Source organism: Podospora pseudocomata, chromosome 4 (genome assembly GCF_035222375.1).
Source record: "Podospora pseudocomata strain CBS 415.72m chromosome 4, whole genome shotgun sequence".
Lineage (NCBI taxonomy): Eukaryota > Fungi > Ascomycota > Sordariomycetes > Sordariales > Podosporaceae > Podospora > Podospora pseudocomata.
In genome coordinates this window covers 3,508,690-3,527,865 of record NC_085888.1, presented here as the reverse complement: position 1 = coordinate 3,527,865, position 19,176 = coordinate 3,508,690, and the positions used below count along the sequence as shown (strand labels likewise).

The following is a 19,176-nucleotide window of genomic DNA, read 5'->3' as shown; positions in this document are numbered from 1 at the left end:
CTTCTTCTTCTTCTCTCCTCCTCCCGTCCTCATGTGGCTCTTCAAGACACAGTACCTACGCAGTATTTACCTCCAGTGTAGACTTATAACATCCTTATCGCCGTCGTTATCACCACCTCACCTCCAAAATTGCGCCGTCGTGAGCAGCATTGGGTGGGTGGGGCCGTCCAAAACACCAGGGATTCCGCTGATTGCCGATAGCAAGGGGTGGGCCAAGAAACGACGAGCCTCCGAACGACTGCTGCGCTGAGGGCCGTGTGCCAGAAAGGATCCGTCTGCCGGGAGCCATATGAGAACGCGACAGCCCGTCGTCGTTCGTGTGGGTTGCGCGCCCTTGACTTCCATCGACTTCATCCGTCGTCGACGCTCGACACCGACACCCGTCTCTAACATCGAAGCCAGCAACCCCCTGGAACCACTGACGTGCTGCTGCCGGCTCCCGAAATTTGCACCTGGCTGGATGCGAACACCGACCACGGCCGACCACCGACCAACCGATCCTGTCCCCACCGCTTCTTTTCTGCTCTTGTTCTTGTTTCCAGCTCAATATTATTCTCGCTCTTCCCTCCTGCCACGACTGTCATGAGCTGCCCCAGGTGACCCGGAGAGAAGACACACACCAGAGACGAGACTGCCCTGTGGTGCTCGAGATCCGACCCGGTCAGGTTCGGCATCGGCCCCGAGCCGAGCCCAGTGTGCAATGGGCCACTCGTCCAGATTTCCCTTCTCGCTCCCGGGCCGAAAACACAAACAGTCGCAACCCGCCGCCTCTGCCGCGCCGCTGTCCATCTCAGAGCCACTCACAAAAGCCCAGAGGATCCTCGGCACCACCGCCATCAGCCTCGATCTCGCAGGCGCAACATCAGACACCACAAAATGGGGGCCGTGGGACGGCCAATCGAACGCGGGGATCAGCATCAATGTCACGGAAACACCGGCCGGGCGGGACAATGCGGGCTCCCGATTGGGATCTGCGCGTCGTGATGATGCACACCATGGATCTTCGGGGAACCGAGACAGGCGCTGGGAGGAAGAGTCGGCTGTGTTGCCCAAGGATAATATGGCGCCATCAGGACGCCACGACGACACCACTGATGCCTCCAGCCTGCGTCGCCAGCAGTCCAGCTCCACCATCCGATCCTACTACGACAAGGCGAAAGTGCCATTGGCCATCTCCCAGCAGACCGCAAACTCGGCCATGGCCAAGGGACTGCCATCCAAGGCGCATGCCATTCTCGACTTTGACGGCAACTTCAACACCGAACCGAAAGGGCTGAAGAAGAAGAAGCCCTCCAGGCTCGATCTCTCCTCGCTCCTGTCCAAGAGGAGTCACAAACATCTCAGACCGGAACCCACCAACGGCCACGTCCTGGGCTCTGATATGCTCACCACATCACCGTCCGTCATGTCCAGCTCCTCTGCATCAACGCCCCCACCGATTTCACAGCGAATCGACCGGAGACTTCGGAACAAGATGACCAAGGAGTCATTACGAGAACAAACAGCCACTCCCGATCCACGGCCGTCACCCATCAGCTCGGCCGGGCGCTCGGATAGCCCAAAACAAATCCCCATCAAGCCCAACGCCGAACTGCACAACCTTTATGACCATTATGAGCAAAAAACGTTTGACGAGGCGCTGGAGAATAACTACCAGCAAGTTCCAGAGCGTCGGGGGCCACCGCCAGACCGCGCGCTCCCAGCATATCCAACACCACCCACCAGCAACACGGGCAAACCCTCCCTCTCACCTTTTCCGCGCAGCGCATCGCGGACAGGCCAGAAGCAAGATCCGCCACCTCTGACTGTCAAGGTTCCAGATGTCCATCTGGTCAGGCCCCCAAGCGCGCCCAGTCTTGTATCGCCCATGGCCGACTGTGCCAGCATTTCCAGTCGGCACACGCGAACGTCCAAAGCGTCAAAACGCACAGACCGCAGCCTAACGGAGATTGACCTGCTTCAGAACAGCGTCTTGGCCCTCTCGTCCGATTCAGAAGACGACTACGATGCCTGTAGCGACCAGCTTGCCGTCCCCCCGCCCCCCAGTGATGGCCCCGCCAGTCCCGTCAGCCCACGATCGGCCATGTCTCAACCATCTTTCACCAGATCCGAAGACTCGAGCCGAAGCAAGGCGCCCAAGCAAACCACCTTTGCCGAAAGTCCGCAGTACTTCCCGACCCGGGAGCAACAGGCTGCGGCTTCCAAAGCGCCAAAAACTAACCCACGGTCCAGCCCATTGGCCCCCAGCTCCAGCATGAACAACTCACTACAGATCTACCCCCCACAAAACCGTTCCTCCAGCGGCACGACGGGTACGGCCCGAACGCATGGGTATTCGGCGCTTCAAACCCCAACGACGTACGAAGCCAAGGTGATCAGCATGGTGCCCAAGAGCAAGTCCCAGGACCAGCCAGTGTGGACTGTGCCCGAGGAGACCCTGTTTGAGGACTTTCCAGCGCCCCCCATCCATCCCACTCAGCGACCACCGCAGGCTTCACGCCCCGAGCAGACACCGCCACTGTCGCCCACTAGCGTGGACTTTTATCTGCAGAGTCAACGGTCGTCTTCCACGCAGGACGATGGTTCCATAGCTAGCAGAGGCAGCCAGGGCAGTGGCAACCGCAGCGGACGCCGTGGCAGTGCCGCCAGCAGCATTCAGGACAACCAGAGCGGGCGCTTCATGGCAGTGACGCGACAGGAAGAGATGCTGCTGGCTGCCTTGCGTCAGAAGCGCGCCCGGATGCGTGAGGATATTCTTGCCGAATATGAGGATAACACGGACCAGGAGGAACACCCGGGCCTGAAGCGGGAGGTGACCAACGACAGCAGCGGCATGAGCATGATGTCAAGGCAGTCGTCTCTCAGCATGAGCACCGTCCGCGCCGAGGCAAACCCGCTGTCGGCACGACCCCGTCACCAGGACTATGTTCGGTCACGGGCGAACAGCTCAGCGGTTGAGCAAAGCGGAAAGCACGGTCACATCCTCGTCATGATGGACGAGTCCAGCTCGGATGTTGGCCCAATGGTGCAGCTGGACGACTTTCCCGCGCCGGCCGAGTCTGACCGTCGGGGCAGCAGGTCCAGCTCCAGATCGGGACAACCTCACAAGCAGCGTGCATCCTTGTCGGCCATGTCCATGCCCACTACCGGCGCGCGGAGGCCACCTCGGAGCGGCAGTCTTCCCCGTAAAGGATCATCCGATCAAGCCAGCGTCCAACCCACCCACCCGGCCAACAACTCGATCCCAAATCAGATCCTGGAGGATCCGGCTGAAGACGAAGAAGACGAAGGCATTCCGCGCCCAGACTCGCCCATCTCGCCCTCGGATTTCCCCGTTCCCCTGTCGGCCACAAATCCGTCGATCAAGATTGCCAACAAGAAGCACCTGAGGCTCAGTGCGTTTGGCACCTACAAGCCGAATGTAGAGGCCGGCTGGTGGGACGATTCTGGCTGAGCTGCTCTGGGCATGTCCGTCCTTGCGGCGCACCACAACACACATTTTCTTGAATACCTACGAGGCTGGATGTAATGGATGGAGGTCACGGTCTGCTAACATGGGGCAAAGGGGGCAGGGTGTTTTTTTGGGCGGGGAGGGGGATTATACTGCACAAGCAGCATCATATTCATCGATTTTGCATGACCGGACGGACGGATGGAATGGGTTCTTCAGCTTTCTGCATTCTAGACCATTTGGCATTGGAGGAGGAGGCAGGTCCCCCCATCTCTGGCCGCTTTTTACACGCCACATATATTTAGTCCAACCGTCAAAGCGGACTGGTCGGCCACCTGGACATACCTTAGCATCTTTGTAATTGCTGATCCCACTACGATGAACAAAATACCTATGCTCTACAGAGCTGTTATGTAACTAAAACTAATCACATCTCGACCTACTTTACTGCTGCTGGGCTTTTTGTGCAGTGTTTGTGTTTACCCACCTCAACCTTCCCTAGCCAACCTCTCCTGCCTCTCCACCTCCTCCCTAAACACATTCCTTCCCCTGCTCGGCGAGTTGGGCGAGGTAGGCGACCAGCTGTCCCGATCGGTGAGCTCCACCCCAATGTTGGTCTCGGATTTGTTATCCCCCGTCACCACTCCCCCTCCAACCTGGTCCTCTTGCACCCTCCTCCCTCCCTGTCCGGTATACCCACTCCCTGATGACCTCGCCCTCTCGCCAATCACAGGCCACCTCCCCTTTCGACGACGGAACAAGAAGCAAAACCCTGCCAGCCCGATCAAGATGGCAATGATGACAATAGGGAGGACAATAGCCAGGTGGTTGGTCCCGTGGCCACCCCCCGAGGCTGATGGTTGAGGGTTGGGATCGGAGGAAAAGACGTTGACTGTCGGGCCGGAAACGGTGACGATGTCGTTTGCTTCCTCGGTGGTGGTGTCGTTGTGCTGGAGGGCGAAGGAGATGGGGGAGGTGGTGGGGAAATTGAGGGGGATGGTCCAGGCGTAGAAGCCGACCGAGGCGGGGATGGGGATGGGGGTGAGGTTGATGCCTGTTTGTTGAGACAAAGAAGAGGAGGAAAAGAAGACGTGGAGGGTGAGGGGGGTTGATTGGGGGGAGAAGTAGGAGGGGGACCAGGTTACTGTGGTGAGTTAGGGTTTGGGTATCCAACTGAGGTGGGGGGAGAGGAGGGAACAGACTGTAATATGTGCGCCCGGCGATGAGGGAGGAGCCGCGGCGGGGGAGGCAGAAGGGCTCGTCGTGGCCTTTGTCGGATTGGCAGGCGAGGAAGGCGGCGGGTTCGTCGTCGTCGTCGTCGTCATTGTTGTTGTTGTTGTTGTTGTCGGGGTTGGTTGTGGCGGTTGCTACTGGGGCGAGGCCGGTGTAGGTTGAGAGACGGCCGTCAGGGGATAGGGTGTAGGTTGCGGTGGAGATGAGGTGGGCGGGCGGGTTGGAGAGGGTGGCGCGGTGGCCTTCGGTGGTGATGACTTTGGGGATGATGGTTTCGGCGTCGCCTTGGGGGTTGATGGTCACCCAGGGGAGAGGGGCGGCGTCGGGGACTGATCCAGCTTGTGGAAGGGAGAAAGCTGGTGGCAGGAATAGGGAGGAGGCCACTGTCGCAAGCGCGACTTTGGGCAGGTATCTCATCTTGAACTGCCGGGCAGTCTGTGGTATCACGATAGACCTCAGCTTGAGATGTTGGAGGACAACCTGGTCCGTTATCGCCGGGTGAATGCGCAAAATGCCAAATGTACGCACCTCTGGGTCTACGGGTCTATTTGACACAGAAAACCGCGAGAACCCACGACTTGATCGAGGCGAGACGCACACCACCCTCGCATACTGTTCGAAGCAGGTAGCCAAGACAAGGTAGCTTCCCCTCTCCAACATCCCAGCCGCCCCTCCTCACAGCCAACCTGCATGATGCTGCTTACTTGCCGTTTCTTTCTAACTCTCGGCACTGCATCCATGGGACAGTCAAACTTGACTGGCCCAGGTGGGATGTCTCGAGTGCGTGTGGTTGAGGGGGACGTAGCCGTTCGTCCAGTTTCCCCCACAATGTCCTGCCCCTCCAACCAATCCCACCATCATGGTGTAGGTTGATTGGCTGATCAGGGCAAGTTGTGAGCGGTTTATGCGGGGAATTTGCATGGCACACACATGTCTCCCGTGCCACCCCATATCACATCATCCACTTCTGGTTTCTATTTGTGAAGCAAATGCTTGGAGGGGTTGAGAAGTAGAGGCAAGATGAGCACTAGCCTTGCTTTTGGGCTGGAAGCGTTGCGTTGCTCCCCGCAGGTCACATATTGGGATAGGCTGAGGAGAGCATCATTGATTTCCCTTCCACGCTCTGTTCTCCTCTCGCTAACGCGCTCCTGGTTCTTGGATTCTGCGTACATATTAACAACATCTGGGCCCGCCTTTTGTCTCCTTCATCTTGGTTCTTGGGCCAGCATCAGGTGAGGCTATACAGAAGACGACATGGTGAAGAAAGCCGTCTTGACCGGAGCGTGTCTCTACACTGCGGGTGCTCTGGCACAGGGGACCTGCGGCGACATTCTCGTTCCCCGCAACCCTGCTCCGGTTGTTGCCAATGGCTGGCAAGCACAGCTTGTCGCCGGCGGGTTGACCAAGCCACGAAGTATCCAGTTTGATGAAGCCGGTGCTCTGCTTGTTGTGGAGAGCGGCAAGGGAATCAGTCGTCACAGATTCACAGACAACGGCGGAACATGCCTCCACGCCAACCACTCCCACATGTTGGTTGAGCTCCAGGGTGTATGCTTTGAATCCCACATCTCCTCTTTGCAAAACCAGACTACTGACGCTTCGAACAGCTCAACCATGGCCTCGCCCTGTCCAACGAAGGGGACATCCTCTACGCCTCCACCGCCGAATCCGTACTTGCCTGGTCGTACGACGCCCGCGGCGGTGCCGTCACCTCGCAACCTCGCACCCTCGTCGCTAACATGAGCAACAACGACCTCGTCACCCGCACCCTCCTCATCTCGGAAAAAGTCCAAGGCAAGCTCATCGTCTCCCGCGGCAGCGCAGAAGCCAACCGCGACCGCGCTGCCGTCCTCTCGTCCGGCCTCTCCCAGATTAGAGTCTTTGACATCACCAACCGCTCTGACTCGGAAAGCCCTTACAACTTCAACACCGACGGTGACGTTCTCGGCTGGGGGTTGAGGAATAGCGTCGGCGTGGCAGAACACCCCCGGACGGGCGGGATATACGCCGTGGAAAACAGCGTGGACGGGGTGACGAGAAACGGGCAGGACATCAGGGAGAACAACCCCGGAGAGGAGCTCAACTTTTTTGGCTATCTTGATGAAACTGTCAAGGTTAATGCTTCTGCCAACAACAACTACGGCTACCCTCACTGCTTCGCGGTTTGGGACCCGAGTGAGATCCCGGATGGGGATGGGCTGGGGGTGGGGAAGCAGTTTGCCGTGGAGGAGAACAGCTCGTTGACGGATGAGACGTGCGAGAGTGATTATGTCGCGCCGAGGTTGACGTTTCCGGCGCATTATGCGCCGATTGATCTCAAGTTTTCTACTGGGGGCGAGACGGGGTATATCACGTTTAGGGGGAGCTGTAGGTCTTTCCTTCATAATATCCTCCTAGTGCCTGTATGCTGACCGTAACAAATAACAGTTGACCGGTCCTCGCCCGTGGGGTACAAGGTGGCAAGCATCGCCTTCAATGCCGCGACAGGAGAACCAGTGGCATCGGCTGATAGCAAGGGGGCCCTGAGGGATATCATCACGAATGTGGACAACACGCAATGCCCAGACAAGTGCTTCAGGCCGGTGGGGCTGGCCATTGACTCCAAGGGGAGAATTTGGTTTTCGAGCGACTCTACGGGCGAGATTTACGTTCTGCAGAGGACAGGCGAGAACTCAGAAGGAAAGTTTGTCTTGCCAGAAGGCGGACAAAACGGGGATGGGAGCGGCAACAATAATGGTAATGGAGACTCAGCTGCGTCCACGGTGTTTGGGTGGGAGACAAGGGTGCTGGGTTGGACCGCGCTTGTTGGGCTGGGGGTGTGGTTGATGGCTGTGTAAATGGGGAAAAGAAGGGGTGCCTGTCTTCATCGAATTGATACCATGAAGAAATCGTAGCATTGTACATCCAAGCGGATCAATCCTATGACATGCCTCCAGTCAAGGAAGAGAAAGCTATACAGTTCATGAGGGAAAACTGGCAACCATTGTAACAAAAAGTCATCGGCGGGACGGCTCGGGGTAGCATTGACCCGGAGTTGAACGAGCCCAGACACTATGTGAATCAATAGCGTGGTGTTGAGGGGGGTGGGGGGGAAGGGGGGACTGCAGCTTGTGGTGCAGGCTGTGGGGGCTCATCTTCCGGTATCAATTGAATCTCCGACTACTCGTTTCAACGTCATCTCGAGCTTTTGCTTTCTCCGGTATCTCTCTGCACTTCTATCATGCATGCTTGGACCTGTCCTTGAGCTCACTCGCCAGCCCCTTAATGCCATGCTGCTCCTCTAAAGTGAGAGAAATGTCAAAGTATCTCTTCAACGCCTCAACTCTGTCCGCCTCGCTCAGCAATCTTGTCGTAATTGGGGCCTCACTCCCATTCTGCTGCTTGATGTAATCTCTGTGCAGAATCACTTTACCAACGGGGTTTTGTTTCCCCTCGTCCAAACGGGTTTTCATGCACATGACACTCTGCACAAAGAAGCTTTGCGGAGCTGAAGATGTACGCATATTCATGACCTCAAAGTCGCCTGGAATAAACTCGAGTTCGCCGAAGCAGTACATCTCGCCCCACGGGTCGTCTTCCTTTTGCCGGACACAGTACACCCAGACTTTCTGGTTTGGATCTGTGTTGGCATCGATGCCACGATACTCGAGCATTCCTTCCGTTGGGAAAACAGTCAAAAATCGGTGTTCATGTTGAAGAGGAACTGGTCGTGTAGCGCCGTTTGTGCCAAAGCCAACATCGACAAGATATCGCTGGTTGTCAATCGTGACGATGTTGACCATGTGATCCCTAGAAAGAATTCAGGTTAGCTCAAAGTGAAACTACTAGTCATAACAAGCTCCCTTACCATCCTTTATATCCTGCATCTCCTCTAACCCTTCCACCAGTGCTGAAAAGCGTGAATCCCAGACTTCGCAGGACGGCGGCGAAGAAAGCGTTGACTTCCATACAGTAGCCGCCCCGTCCCCGGTTCACAATCTTGACGAATAAATCCTCTGGATTCAATGAAAGAGTTCGATATTTTGAGTAGTGCAACGAGAGGCTTTCAAATGGAACGCGGGCCATATGTAGAATTTGGATTCTGGTGAGTAAGCCCAGGGGGTCCTCGGCAAAATGTTGATTCACATCTTGCGTGTACCCGATGTGCTGGAGATAGTGAGAGATTTGGTCGCGAGTGTAGGTGGCCATTTTGAAGAGTTTGTCGTCTTGCGGTGGTTGAAAAGAGACAGGGCACCGTACCTACCTTGTAGAATGTTGAAGTCAAAAAGGTGCCCGATAGCGCTTGATATGTAAGCATGCCCAGGGTGGTGATGTTCTCCACAGCCTCGGAATCCGATGATCGCCGAGCTGAACAATTCGCCAACATCGGCATACAGTTCGCATGCAACCATACCGTCATGGATTTTTCGGGTTTTATTTGCCTTTCTCGTCGTGATCCACTACTTGACAGACGTCAGGCAAGTAGCGCGACAAAACATCAAATCATGACCACTGGGACTCGGACACTCGCCCAGTCTGCTTTCGAGTCACAGCTTCGTACCCTGACTCGGGCGAGAACAGAAGCGGGATTATCTCTGGCTGTGTATTCCAGGTTCTTTCTTTCAAGGAATATTCATCACAATTCATACCTATGTACCCGGTTCTATCCACATGTAACCAGGTGAGTGCATAGTCTTGCTGTCAAACCACCGCCTCAAATTTCCGCCAACGGCTTGCCAACAATGCCCGCTGGAAGCTGGTAGCATTTCTCCTGCGCCGGGATACGCTCGCCTTGGTCCCACTGTTTTCCCAAGTTGTTAGAACACCGGTATTTTTTTATGTTTGGAGTGGGATACATGTCGAGAAAGGGCCAAACCTACATGCTCATGCACACACCCATCAACCCACCTCCACCGGTCCGTAACGCTGTATCTCGCGTAACTCATGTTGGTGCTGGCATCGAAACACCAGGCCGTGGCCTGCTCAGTGCCAATACGACGGCCGTTGCAGAACAGGGGCCAGATCACGTTGGGTCCAGACTGATATCCAGGGGTGTTTTGCTGAAGTTCGCGGCAAGCCATCAGTGCACGTTCTCGCTAAATGACGGGAGAGACATAAGTTACCTTGTAGACGTTGTCGATCAGTGAAAACATGGTCCTCGGGTCTCCGTCAGTGACAAAGGCACGGTAGAACTTGTAGGCCCTGATGGCGGTCTCTTCGACGGTGGTGTTTGGGTTAGGGGTGCAAAGCTGGGGAGGGGTGCGCAAGTGGCAGAGGTTCTCTCGCTTGTCGAGGTCGGTGGTGGGGGCAGCGACGGCGCCGAGGATCGGGGCGAGAAGGACGAGTGAGAACCGCATCTTGAATATGTTGTGTTTGGTTGACGGTGAAGGGACAAACCCTGGGGCAAGATTCAAAGGGCGGAAGACCGAGTGTCTATATACCTAAGGTAGTCATGCGGATGAAAGTGACGGCCTCGATCCAGGCAAGGACTGCAAGACCGCTGTGGCACGGGCATATAGAAAGCTTATTATTGCTTCGATGAAATGCCGGATGCTGCTGTTTGCTCTGTGCGGGTAAATGGAGAATACCAAGACCGCAAAGACCTTGTATTTTAATCTACCTGCAATCTGCCCCACTCTATTCCGGTGACTGCTCGTCGGTTGATCGTCAAACGAGGGGTGAAATGGCAGGGCTGATCTTTGAGAGAAACGCCATTCGAGCATATGGCCGGATTAAATCTAGACAGGACCCCTTTGAGGGACTATGTCCGGTGAGCCGCACGAATGGATTACGCGGGACCCAAATGCCGGGGTCTTGGAACATTGTACAAGGCTACCCTAAGCTGTATTACACTTTGAAAAGAAGTAGAGGCAGGGGCAAGCAGCTACCTCGAGGTAAATTCCTGGTCGAGTACTTTTCGTGCAGTGATTCACGAAGAGATTAGCAAGGAAGGATGCATTGATCTTCTTGGACTCTTTAACTTCTTATTCTAATACTCACAAGACCTCATTTGTGCTGTCAATCAACCTCCTTCAGTAGTAGGCAGGTTGTTGATGGTGGTTAAGTGGAGTGGAGCTGTTCATGGGCTTCTCAGGGGTAAAACACGTATTGATCTTGGCCAACCAGAACGGTCGAACATCATAACAAACATTCCAACAACAACTAGCAGGAAGAAACAGGTGGATACCAACATGCCTTGGAATCCTGAGCTGCCCTGTCTCGTGGCTGACTACCTACATAGCCCTAACCCTGGAGGTCTGCCATTGGCCTATCACGTGTGTGGGTGACCGTGGTCGCTGCCCCACCAGATTCTCAACGCGAACTCATTCTCATGAAATGAACATCCAGATTCCAGGCGATTCTTTTGACGCAGAAACCACAAGGTGTAACGCTGCATCACTTCATGGTAGCTATCTTATGAATGCCAGTCGATCCAATACTTTGTACTTCTTCAGACGCGGCGCGCGTGGCTGCTGAACCGAAATTCCATCACGCTCTTCTCAGAATCCCAGTTGACCTCAAGCGCCGTGCTACTTTGGACATCACACCCAACCATCGATCAAAAGAAATGCCTCCACCAGTAGCACCGTCTTATCCAGAATCAGAATCAGAATCAGAATCAGAATCAGAATCAGAATCAGAATCAGAATCAGAATCAGACGATGTTTCTGACTCCGAGTCCGAGTCTTCCGATGATAGCATTGACAATGACCTTCTCAAAATCGAAGACTTGTCAGATTCAGCCAACGGCACCATCTCACATGTACTGGGCAGGCTCCCTGACAACCCCAAACGAAAAGCCGAATGTGATCAGGATGGAGACTTCCCATCAAGATCCAAGAGGCTTTTAACTTCGGCTCACAATGTCTCGTCTTCCTCAACCCCTGGCGCCTACACCAATGGCTCCATGCATGCGCGCCAAAGCTTTGCGGCACCTTTCATCGAACAACCCACACAGTTCCGTGAGTAAATTGTATCTCCCGCCGTGACTACTGAGTCCAGTACTGTTGCTAACACCTGCCAGCATGTTTCGACCTGTTGGAAAAGACATTTCCCCAGCACAGACCCATACAGATGAGAACATTTCCGTTCTTCCGCTGGCTATGCCGACAACCCGTAAAAAGAATCCCGGCTGTAAGCTTGCGTTGGAACAACAAAAAACCCCAAAACATGCCCTCTTTCATGATGCAGGCTTGTGGCGATGACTTGCCTCGCAAGCAGGCCTGCGAGCGGTGCGCCGAGATGAAGGGGCCCTACAACGAATGTGTCGTCATCAACGATGCCGAGTTCGGGAAATACACTGGCGGGTCTTGTGCCAATTGTTGGTATGGGAAGCTTGGGTCATCGTGTACGCTACGTACCGGAGTTACTAACAGTATGTTATCCGTTTGTGACCCACAATCTCGAACGTTGGCTTTTTAACAGGGATAGCAGGCAGTGCCCATCTAACATCACCACCACCTCCAGCATCGACAGCCACAGCAGCAAACCCACCGCTTCACCCCAGCTTTGCCGCTGCCGTGCATGGTACCGAAACACCTGTTCTTCACCCTCGCTTCGCGACTATTCTAGAAAGGAACAACCCCACCTCGCAAGCACCGCCGTCACAAGGCCAACCACCGGCATTATCGCCTGCTCTGTCCTCACTCGCTACTTCGGTGGCGATCACGACAAACCTGGTTCAGCTGTGGGAGAACAGATACCGCAACATGACGCCTGAAAAGCTGATCGAGGCCTATGAACATCTGCAGGAAATGCAGCAGGACCTCAACACTAGGACTCAAGCAATACACCGCGTCATTTTGGGCGGGCTGAAGGATGCGATGAATGTGAGTAAGCGGAATGAGAGCAGTTCTACGGGAGAGAGTTGAGGGGGAATGAGCTACGTTGTATGATGTATTGTGTAAAGGAGACCATATCAGCTGATGTATGATATCGATGAGACCGGTATAATTGCCACTGGAGTACGGATATGGATATTGCACACCATCACCTGAGCCCAAGTAGTCGAACTGGGACATGACAGCCAGTTATGGCAAGAACAACACACCAGCACCTAGTAGTAATACTTGGCAAACAACTTCTGGAAGACGATGAATTTTCAATTTCCACAGCGCTCGGTTTGCCTGTTCACCAAGCCTGTACTCATTATACACAAAAAGTAAATATCCCAAATCAAAACCGAATCTTCCCGCAGTCCATCACAGACACATAGATGAAAAAAGTCAAAAAAAGAAAAAGCCATGGTCATTTCTTCATCAAAAAAACTCCTCTCTCACTCCTAAACCACCAAATCCCTCGTCTCTACCAAAGCAACACTGCTGATGAACCCATTCAAGTTATCCAAATAGCTGGCCTGATCCACCCCATCAATCGTCACCATGTTCTCCGTCCCCACAGTGTTGAGGTTGTAAATCGTGGCCCTCGACCGCTCCAGGCTCAAGATCCTCTGCTGGCACCTCGTCCCGGTCCCCACCTGCGAGCAGTTGACGTCGTAGTTGTCAAAGAAGCTGTACAAGCCCGCGCCGTAGATGAACAGATCGGTCGTGTCGACCGCCCGGACGCCCCACCCGGAATCACCGGGGGTGAGCAGCTCCGGGTCGTGGTAGCGCGCGTCAGGCGCGAAGGGGAGGCGGGCGTCGGGGTTGGGCTGGTAGTAGGCCGTCTCGGTCTGGACCTGGCCGGCAAAGATGGTGGACGCTTTGTAGAACTGGTATTCGTACAGCTGGTGGTGCTCCACGCTCGAGGCGACGAGCCAGAGCGGGCCGCGGGTGTCCTCGACGAGGAGGCCGCGGCCGGCGTAGACGGTGATCTGCTGGTTGTTGGCCGGCTCTTCAATGTCGTGGTCGGCGACCCAGATCCAGTTGTTCTCCTGGTAGAGGTTCGCCGCATTGCGGGTGATGTGCATGGACATGAAGGCGGCCACGCAGTCGACGTCGAGGTTGGCGCTGGTGATGGGGGTCTCGGGCGTCTTGGGGCACTGGGTGAGCTGGAGGTCGGAGCCTGCGAAGCCACCGATGCGGGTGTGGACGTCCCACATGCCCGAGTACTGACCCGCGCGGGTGGTGGCGAGGTTGTACTCGATCAGGATGGCGCCGGGCTGCTTGCCGCGAGTGGAAACGATGGTGTTGGACCACTGGATGCGGCCTTCAGATTCCGGTCCACGGCGGTTGCCGACTTGGACCACTGGCTGGGGACGTGTTGGATTCTCAAAGTAGCGGCCGGATGACAGGATGACAGGGAAAGAAGAGTCACCAAAGATGCGAGATCCAGGTGGGATGAACACTGTGCGGGTCACGCGGTACATACCGGCGTTGATGTACGCAATCTTTCTTCTCTTCGCGGCTGCCTCAAACAGACGGTTGAGAGCCCGGGTGTCGTCGGTGGAACCATCACCCTTGGCTCCAAATTCGCGAGCAGTGAGGAAGGCAGACAGAGGCTGATCCTCGTAGTACGGCTTGGAAGCGGTGAAGTATCTTCCTCCGGGGGCTGTCAGCGCAGAAGGACGAGTTGGTGGAGTGAAGGTGCCCTGGAAGAAAACGGGACCGCTGTTCTCGTCGTAGCTGTTTCCGCGGCCCCAAGCGGGAATGGTAAGGCTGGTGGTGGTGGAAGTGGTTCCAGGAAGAACGGTGCCAAAGGGGCCTCTGACGGCCACAGGAACATTCTCCAAGTCAAGGTTCTCAACAATCAACGTGTTTCCAACGTTGGGCTGGTTGGGGTTGGGCCAGGCATAGGCGATGCCGATGGGCGTGTCGGTGATGCTGCTGTCAATGATGGTGATGGTGCCCACATTGACAGAGGTGCCGTTGTTCGAAGTCAAATCCCATCCTGTCGAACAGTTGGTGATACTGATTCCAACATAAGTCCAACCCCAAGACCAAAAGTGCTCGATAGCAGTCCGAGCGTTGTAGATGGCGATGTTCTTGAAAGTAAATTGCTGGTTACCAACAATCATGGCCTGGTTACCACCGTAGAAGACGAGATCGCCAATATAGCCGCCAGAACCCTCCTCGATAAAAAGACCTTGGTGACGGGTACCTGGCGCCTCGGAAAGGCGGAACTCGACGTTGGAAAGAGAGGTGGCCTGCGAACTGGGCCAGTGAATGGCGGCAATCTCGGTGTCGAAGGCAACATCTGTCAAGTCGAAAACAAAGTGAGCGACCTGGCGCCAGAACACGTTGGTGGCGCCCCATGCGAGGACACCGCCATCCTGGTATGGATTGGTATCAAGAACCCAGCGACCAACAAAGTTGAAGTCAGCCTTGATGACGGGAGGGCATCCCGGATTTCCGATCAGCTGGGTGTAGTAGAAGTCGATGATGGGTGCGGTCACCCTATACGTGCCGGGAGGGAAGTAGATGAGGCCGGGAGTGATGGTGCTGCCAGTGCAACCTGGACCGCACCGGCCTTGGGAACTGATGGCCTCGTTGATGGCAGCGGTGTCATCAGCAATACCATCGCCAACTGCACCAAAGTCCTTCACATTGCGCCAGACTTGATAGCCCGCCGTTGGGGCATACGGGGCCACGCCTTCGTGGTCAATTCTCGCCAACCAAAAGTCATCGCAGGTCACCGGAGGAGTCGGAGGCAGTGGCGGCAGTGGCGGCTTGGGTCCTGGTCCATGTCGGCTCTTGAACTGGTAGTTGCTCTTCTCGGCCGTTTCACGCTTGAGCAGCTCATGGATCTCGGCGTCGAGAGCGTCAGCGTCAGCGTCACTCAGGGGCAAGGCCGTTGCCCCAAGGAAGAGGACGGAAAGCGTCAAGAGCGACGGGAAACGCATCGTGATAAAGGCTGAAAATTAAGGAATTACAAAAATGTAATATAATAAACGAGAGACTATGATGATGCTTTGTCCCGCATCAACGAGGATGTGATGAGACCGGTCCTGTCTCTTGCAGACCCAGAAGCCAGACCGAGGAGGGGGAGGGAGATCAGCAGTGGTTTATACAGCTTCACTTTTCTTCTGCCCCCCCTGCAGCAGACATTTTACGAGTGAGCGGCTTCTTCCCGCGGGAGGGGAACCAAGGGAACCAAGGCGACCAAGAGGGCTGGCCACGGTGTGGCGGGTGCCAAGCAATGTCGGTGCTAGCCCAAAAAGGTGTCGACAACTGAGGATCAGTATTAGAACCAGGCCCATGTCCCCGCCCTCCTCCTGTGTTGACCAATGATGTAATCTCACAGCGCTCTCTTTTCTTTTTCATCGCGTCTCACTGCATTCCGCATTCATCGGGGGCGTGATGTTTTGTCTGAGATGGCCACATGCCTGGCTTCTTCACGACAAGACTGCGCCGTCGAGGGAATTCTTCCGTGTCTTGCCAGCTGTGGGATACCTCATGGAATCGTGGATCGCAATTTATCGCGGGAATGGGGGAGCTAAAGCATCGCAATTAGCGCCCCAAACTACCGGGCCTCTTGGCATGTGCTTGAATTCCAGGCTCCGGCGCGTTCTCCATGAGCAAAATCTACAAGAGACATCAGGTTGTGGATGAATGATCGTGTCATCCAGATGAAGCAGCTTCACACTGATGGGATGTGTAACGGTGCTGTTGATGCCTACAACTTGTTGCAGCTGGGTATCGCCAAGGGTACCAGTGATCTGGGGTGTTGGTGGATGTCAGGTACGATCAGAGCACAGACCGTACTTTATTTTACCGCATCTGCACTTCAGTCCAACTGCAGAGGGGTGTCAAGTGATACCTGATGGGAAGCCGGCCAGGTGAGATAGGTGATACATGGAGACCCGATGGCCGAGGTGCCACCGGAACCGACCCAATACCAAGACTTGGATGTAACACACCAAACCACACTCATCCGAGAAGGTAGTTGTACCGACCGCGATGAGTCTGGCATCTGTGAGACCGGACAGCAAGATGTTAGAACTGATCTTGACAGGTGGGAAGGGTTTTATACCGCAATATGAACAATGTCAAATCGAGAAAGGCGCTTATTAAGAAAAGGTTTGACCAGCGTGTGTCCACTTTCGGATGCCCGTATGAGTCTTCCCGGAGAGTCTCCTGAAGGTACCAGCTTACTCATGTGACAGACACGTGATGCCGACGTCAGTGGCACTGTTTCTCTAAAATTCTGCCGTCTGTCAAAAGCTGAGAGTTCGCGCCGGGAAATCATATTAAACGGCAACATCTGGGCATCGAATAGTCAGTATGTTTCTACGCGTACTGCTCAATACGGAGTACCGCCAGCAGGTGTTCTATTAGCGCTTGCACGGCGTGTTGAGTCACTGGCCGAAATACAACTCGATGCCACAACCCACCAGCTTCTCCGGAGGTCCTGCCACACAACATCTCCAAGAGCACACAAAAAGGGCTCCTTGGTCATAATAGGATATGAGTTTCCTTTCCATTTTTCACGCCAATCTTTTCCCCGGATCAAATCTTTGCCAGCAACATGCAATTTCCAGCACTACTCCTCTCGCTGCCAGGCGAGCTTCGCAATCAGATCTACCGCGACTATCTTTGCGACGACACCGAAGATGGATATGTTTACGACTTTGAAGCCGGCAAAGTGAGAAAGGCAAACAATCAGCCGATCGAGCTCGATTTGATGCACACCTGCAAGCTCATTGCCCAAGAGATGCGAGGGCTGGCGCTGAGCCTCCACTCCATCGCATTTTCAACACACTACTCACGACAACTTCGCACCAGAGCTGCACGTTGGGCTTATTTTGTCTCGCGATTCAGAAGCCATGTCGGTTGGTACAAGGTGACCCAGATTGTGCCCGCAGAGGTGGTCCAAGAAGTAGCTGGTCCACAATCCTTTATCCATGCCATCTTCTGCCATTACAAAAACAGCAGTCTTCCGAGCTTTGATAGGGTGGGTGAGATCAGGTTCCATCTGTTCAGCGCGACCTCAGGGCCCGGCTAATAGCCAAAGCTGTCACTGAACCTGCCTGTCGCGCCGATGTCGGCACGCCGACCGAACATGAAAACTTCGAATATGACACGAGACGATGGGATGTGAGAGGCGGCCTGGCTGCCTACCTTGACGTTATAAAGGAACCGTGGAGAACTCCAACCGACGACGAGCTTGATAGGATCGGTGCCCGTCTACCCATACGCAAACGAGAGGCTTCAGCAGCTCTCAGAGCTATGTGGCGGGACCACCCTGGCAGGTTCAGATTTTCTGCAGCAGCCGCAGTAGTTTATTTCCTAAATTCCCTCCCTACCACCACAAGAAAGCATATACACCGGATTCATCTTGACGAGGACAGAGATCGGTGGCCCATCCCGAGTGCCCTATACGCGGTCTTTTGCCTTTTTACCTGGAAAGCCCAGGACTCATAATAGGGCGACGTGCTAGTCTTTGGAACAATCTCTTCCAAGCAAGAGCTTGGGGCGAGGCTAGCGGGCAATTTCTAGATCCTTTCAGCAGGTTCACGGTTGGCCTGCTCAACTGGGGCGCGACGGACCATGATGCCTTGCCGGCGAACCATGTCACGAGGCAAGTAGCGTTATGGATGGCAGAAGCCTCACATCCTGGTATATCTGACGCCTTCAACTTGGTTCTCGACGGCGGCCCAACACAGGACCGGTCAGACGACGTGTTTCGCGAAGCCGCTCAGCGAGACGCTGCTTGGCAAGTTGCAAAGGAACGTCGGTTCAACGATCCTAAGTGCACTCTCTGGATGCGGATGGAAACTGCGGAAAATTGCTGGCATGTTGTTAGGTTCCCTCAGCTGCTGGCCGACATCAATAAGCCAACATCACGCACAAGATGCAATTTCGACCCAGGTCAACCATGGGACGACGACCAGATCAACCAGATCATCAGCGCCAACAAGATCGCCGAAGATGCCCTTTCGCCCAGTCGTTATGACATGAACATGCAGCTGCTCCCCGTGGATCCATTAGACGCATGGGGGTTGGGGAGGGACTTAGACTTCGACACGGCTTCTCCCTTGAAGTCATTTGATTGTCTTCCTGAAGAAAACATGGATCCGGGACATTTGGCTTGGTAGCCACCCTGGTAGTAGGCGCCTAGGGTAGGTATGTGGAATCAGATACGACGAAAGGAAACACGAACGAACTAGTCAGACTTTATGTCTCTTGCCAGCCTCTGCATGGACTTGCTACGCTGTTCTTATAGCGCCTGAATCGTGTCACAGCAGCATTGCGGTCATGGTTAGGTGAAGGTAAACACGGCGTTTCAGAGACTTGGCGAGGCACAGAAGTCTGAAAGTCTTTTGACAGTTACTGTGTTAGAATCAGATATGTAAGCGGCCCCTTTCCACAAAGACCAAAGCTTGCAAGTTCGGGATGTGGGCGTCCTCCTGATGGTTTGAGATGCGTTTTCACATCTGGGACTCTCCCTGGAATTTTCGGCGGCATCTGGAGGCATTCGGCTGCAGGTCCAAGAGCTTGGCACCAGGCCAGCGTCGCAGCCAGCCCCTGTCTTGCGTCCCACTCTCAGGAACGGTCCGATGTTGATTGGATGGAGGAGCGGATATTACCTAATAATCCCCCGTCGCACACAGACAAGCTTAAACAACCAGCGAC

General features: G+C 54.8%; 8 protein-coding genes across 8 annotated transcripts; 4 read left to right on the top strand and 4 right to left on the bottom strand.

Annotated features, from left to right (window-relative positions):
* Window positions 1–700: 700 nt before the first annotated feature.
* On the top strand, window positions 701–3,454 carry QC762_404830 (uncharacterized protein; the record flags this gene model as incomplete). The annotated part of the gene is made up of 1 exon (XM_062889937.1): window positions 701–3,454. One exon carries the CDS (start codon window positions 701–703, stop codon window positions 3,452–3,454), a length of 2,754 nt encoding a protein of 917 aa, XP_062744063.1.
* A 192-nt stretch (window positions 3,455–3,646) lies between these two features.
* Window positions 3,647–5,462, bottom strand: QC762_404840 (uncharacterized protein). The gene is made up of 2 exons (XM_062889938.1): window positions 4,654–5,462; window positions 3,647–4,595 (listed from the first exon to the last, which is right to left on the bottom strand). The coding sequence occupies exons 1-2, from the start codon at window positions 5,342–5,344 to the stop codon at window positions 3,940–3,942; spliced, it is 1,347 nt and encodes a 448-aa protein (XP_062744062.1). The 5' UTR covers window positions 5,345–5,462; the 3' UTR covers window positions 3,647–3,939.
* QC762_404850 (uncharacterized protein) lies at window positions 5,455–7,729 on the top strand. The gene is made up of 3 exons (XM_062889939.1): window positions 5,455–6,232; window positions 6,292–7,051; window positions 7,112–7,729. Exons 1-3 carry the CDS (start codon window positions 5,939–5,941, stop codon window positions 7,519–7,521), a joined length of 1,464 nt encoding a protein of 487 aa, XP_062744061.1. The 5' UTR covers window positions 5,455–5,938; the 3' UTR covers window positions 7,522–7,729.
* A 78-nt stretch (window positions 7,730–7,807) lies between these two features.
* Window positions 7,808–8,872, bottom strand: QC762_404860 (uncharacterized protein; the record flags this gene model as incomplete). Its single annotated transcript, XM_062889940.1, has 2 exons — window positions 7,808–8,473; window positions 8,532–8,872. 2 exons carry the CDS (start codon window positions 8,870–8,872, stop codon window positions 7,903–7,905), a joined length of 912 nt encoding a protein of 303 aa, XP_062744060.1. The 3' UTR covers window positions 7,808–7,902.
* Window positions 8,873–9,377: 505 nt separating this feature from the next.
* On the bottom strand, window positions 9,378–10,419 carry QC762_404870 (uncharacterized protein; the record flags this gene model as incomplete). The annotated part of the gene is made up of 3 exons (XM_062889941.1): window positions 9,787–10,419; window positions 9,544–9,723; window positions 9,378–9,464 (listed from the first exon to the last, which is right to left on the bottom strand). Exons 1-3 carry the CDS (start codon window positions 10,018–10,020, stop codon window positions 9,378–9,380), a joined length of 501 nt encoding a protein of 166 aa, XP_062744059.1. The 5' UTR covers window positions 10,021–10,419.
* Window positions 10,420–11,164: 745 nt separating this feature from the next.
* Window positions 11,165–12,681, top strand: QC762_404875 (uncharacterized protein). The gene is made up of 3 exons (XM_062889942.1): window positions 11,165–11,625; window positions 11,688–12,038; window positions 12,098–12,681. Exons 1-3 carry the CDS (start codon window positions 11,232–11,234, stop codon window positions 12,532–12,534), a joined length of 1,182 nt encoding a protein of 393 aa, XP_062744058.1. The 5' UTR covers window positions 11,165–11,231; the 3' UTR covers window positions 12,535–12,681.
* Window positions 12,682–12,944: 263 nt separating this feature from the next.
* Window positions 12,945–15,443, bottom strand: QC762_404880 (uncharacterized protein; the record flags this gene model as incomplete). Its single annotated transcript, XM_062889943.1, has 1 exon — window positions 12,945–15,443. The coding sequence occupies one exon, from the start codon at window positions 15,441–15,443 to the stop codon at window positions 12,945–12,947; it is 2,499 nt and encodes an 832-aa protein (XP_062744057.1).
* Window positions 15,444–16,803: 1,360 nt separating this feature from the next.
* QC762_404890 (uncharacterized protein) lies at window positions 16,804–18,638 on the top strand (the record flags this gene model as incomplete). Its single annotated transcript, XM_062889944.1, has 3 exons — window positions 16,804–17,498; window positions 17,549–17,817; window positions 17,892–18,638. The coding sequence occupies exons 1-3, from the start codon at window positions 17,069–17,071 to the stop codon at window positions 18,636–18,638; spliced, it is 1,446 nt and encodes a 481-aa protein (XP_062744056.1). The 5' UTR covers window positions 16,804–17,068.
* Window positions 18,639–19,176: the final 538 nt, after the last annotated feature.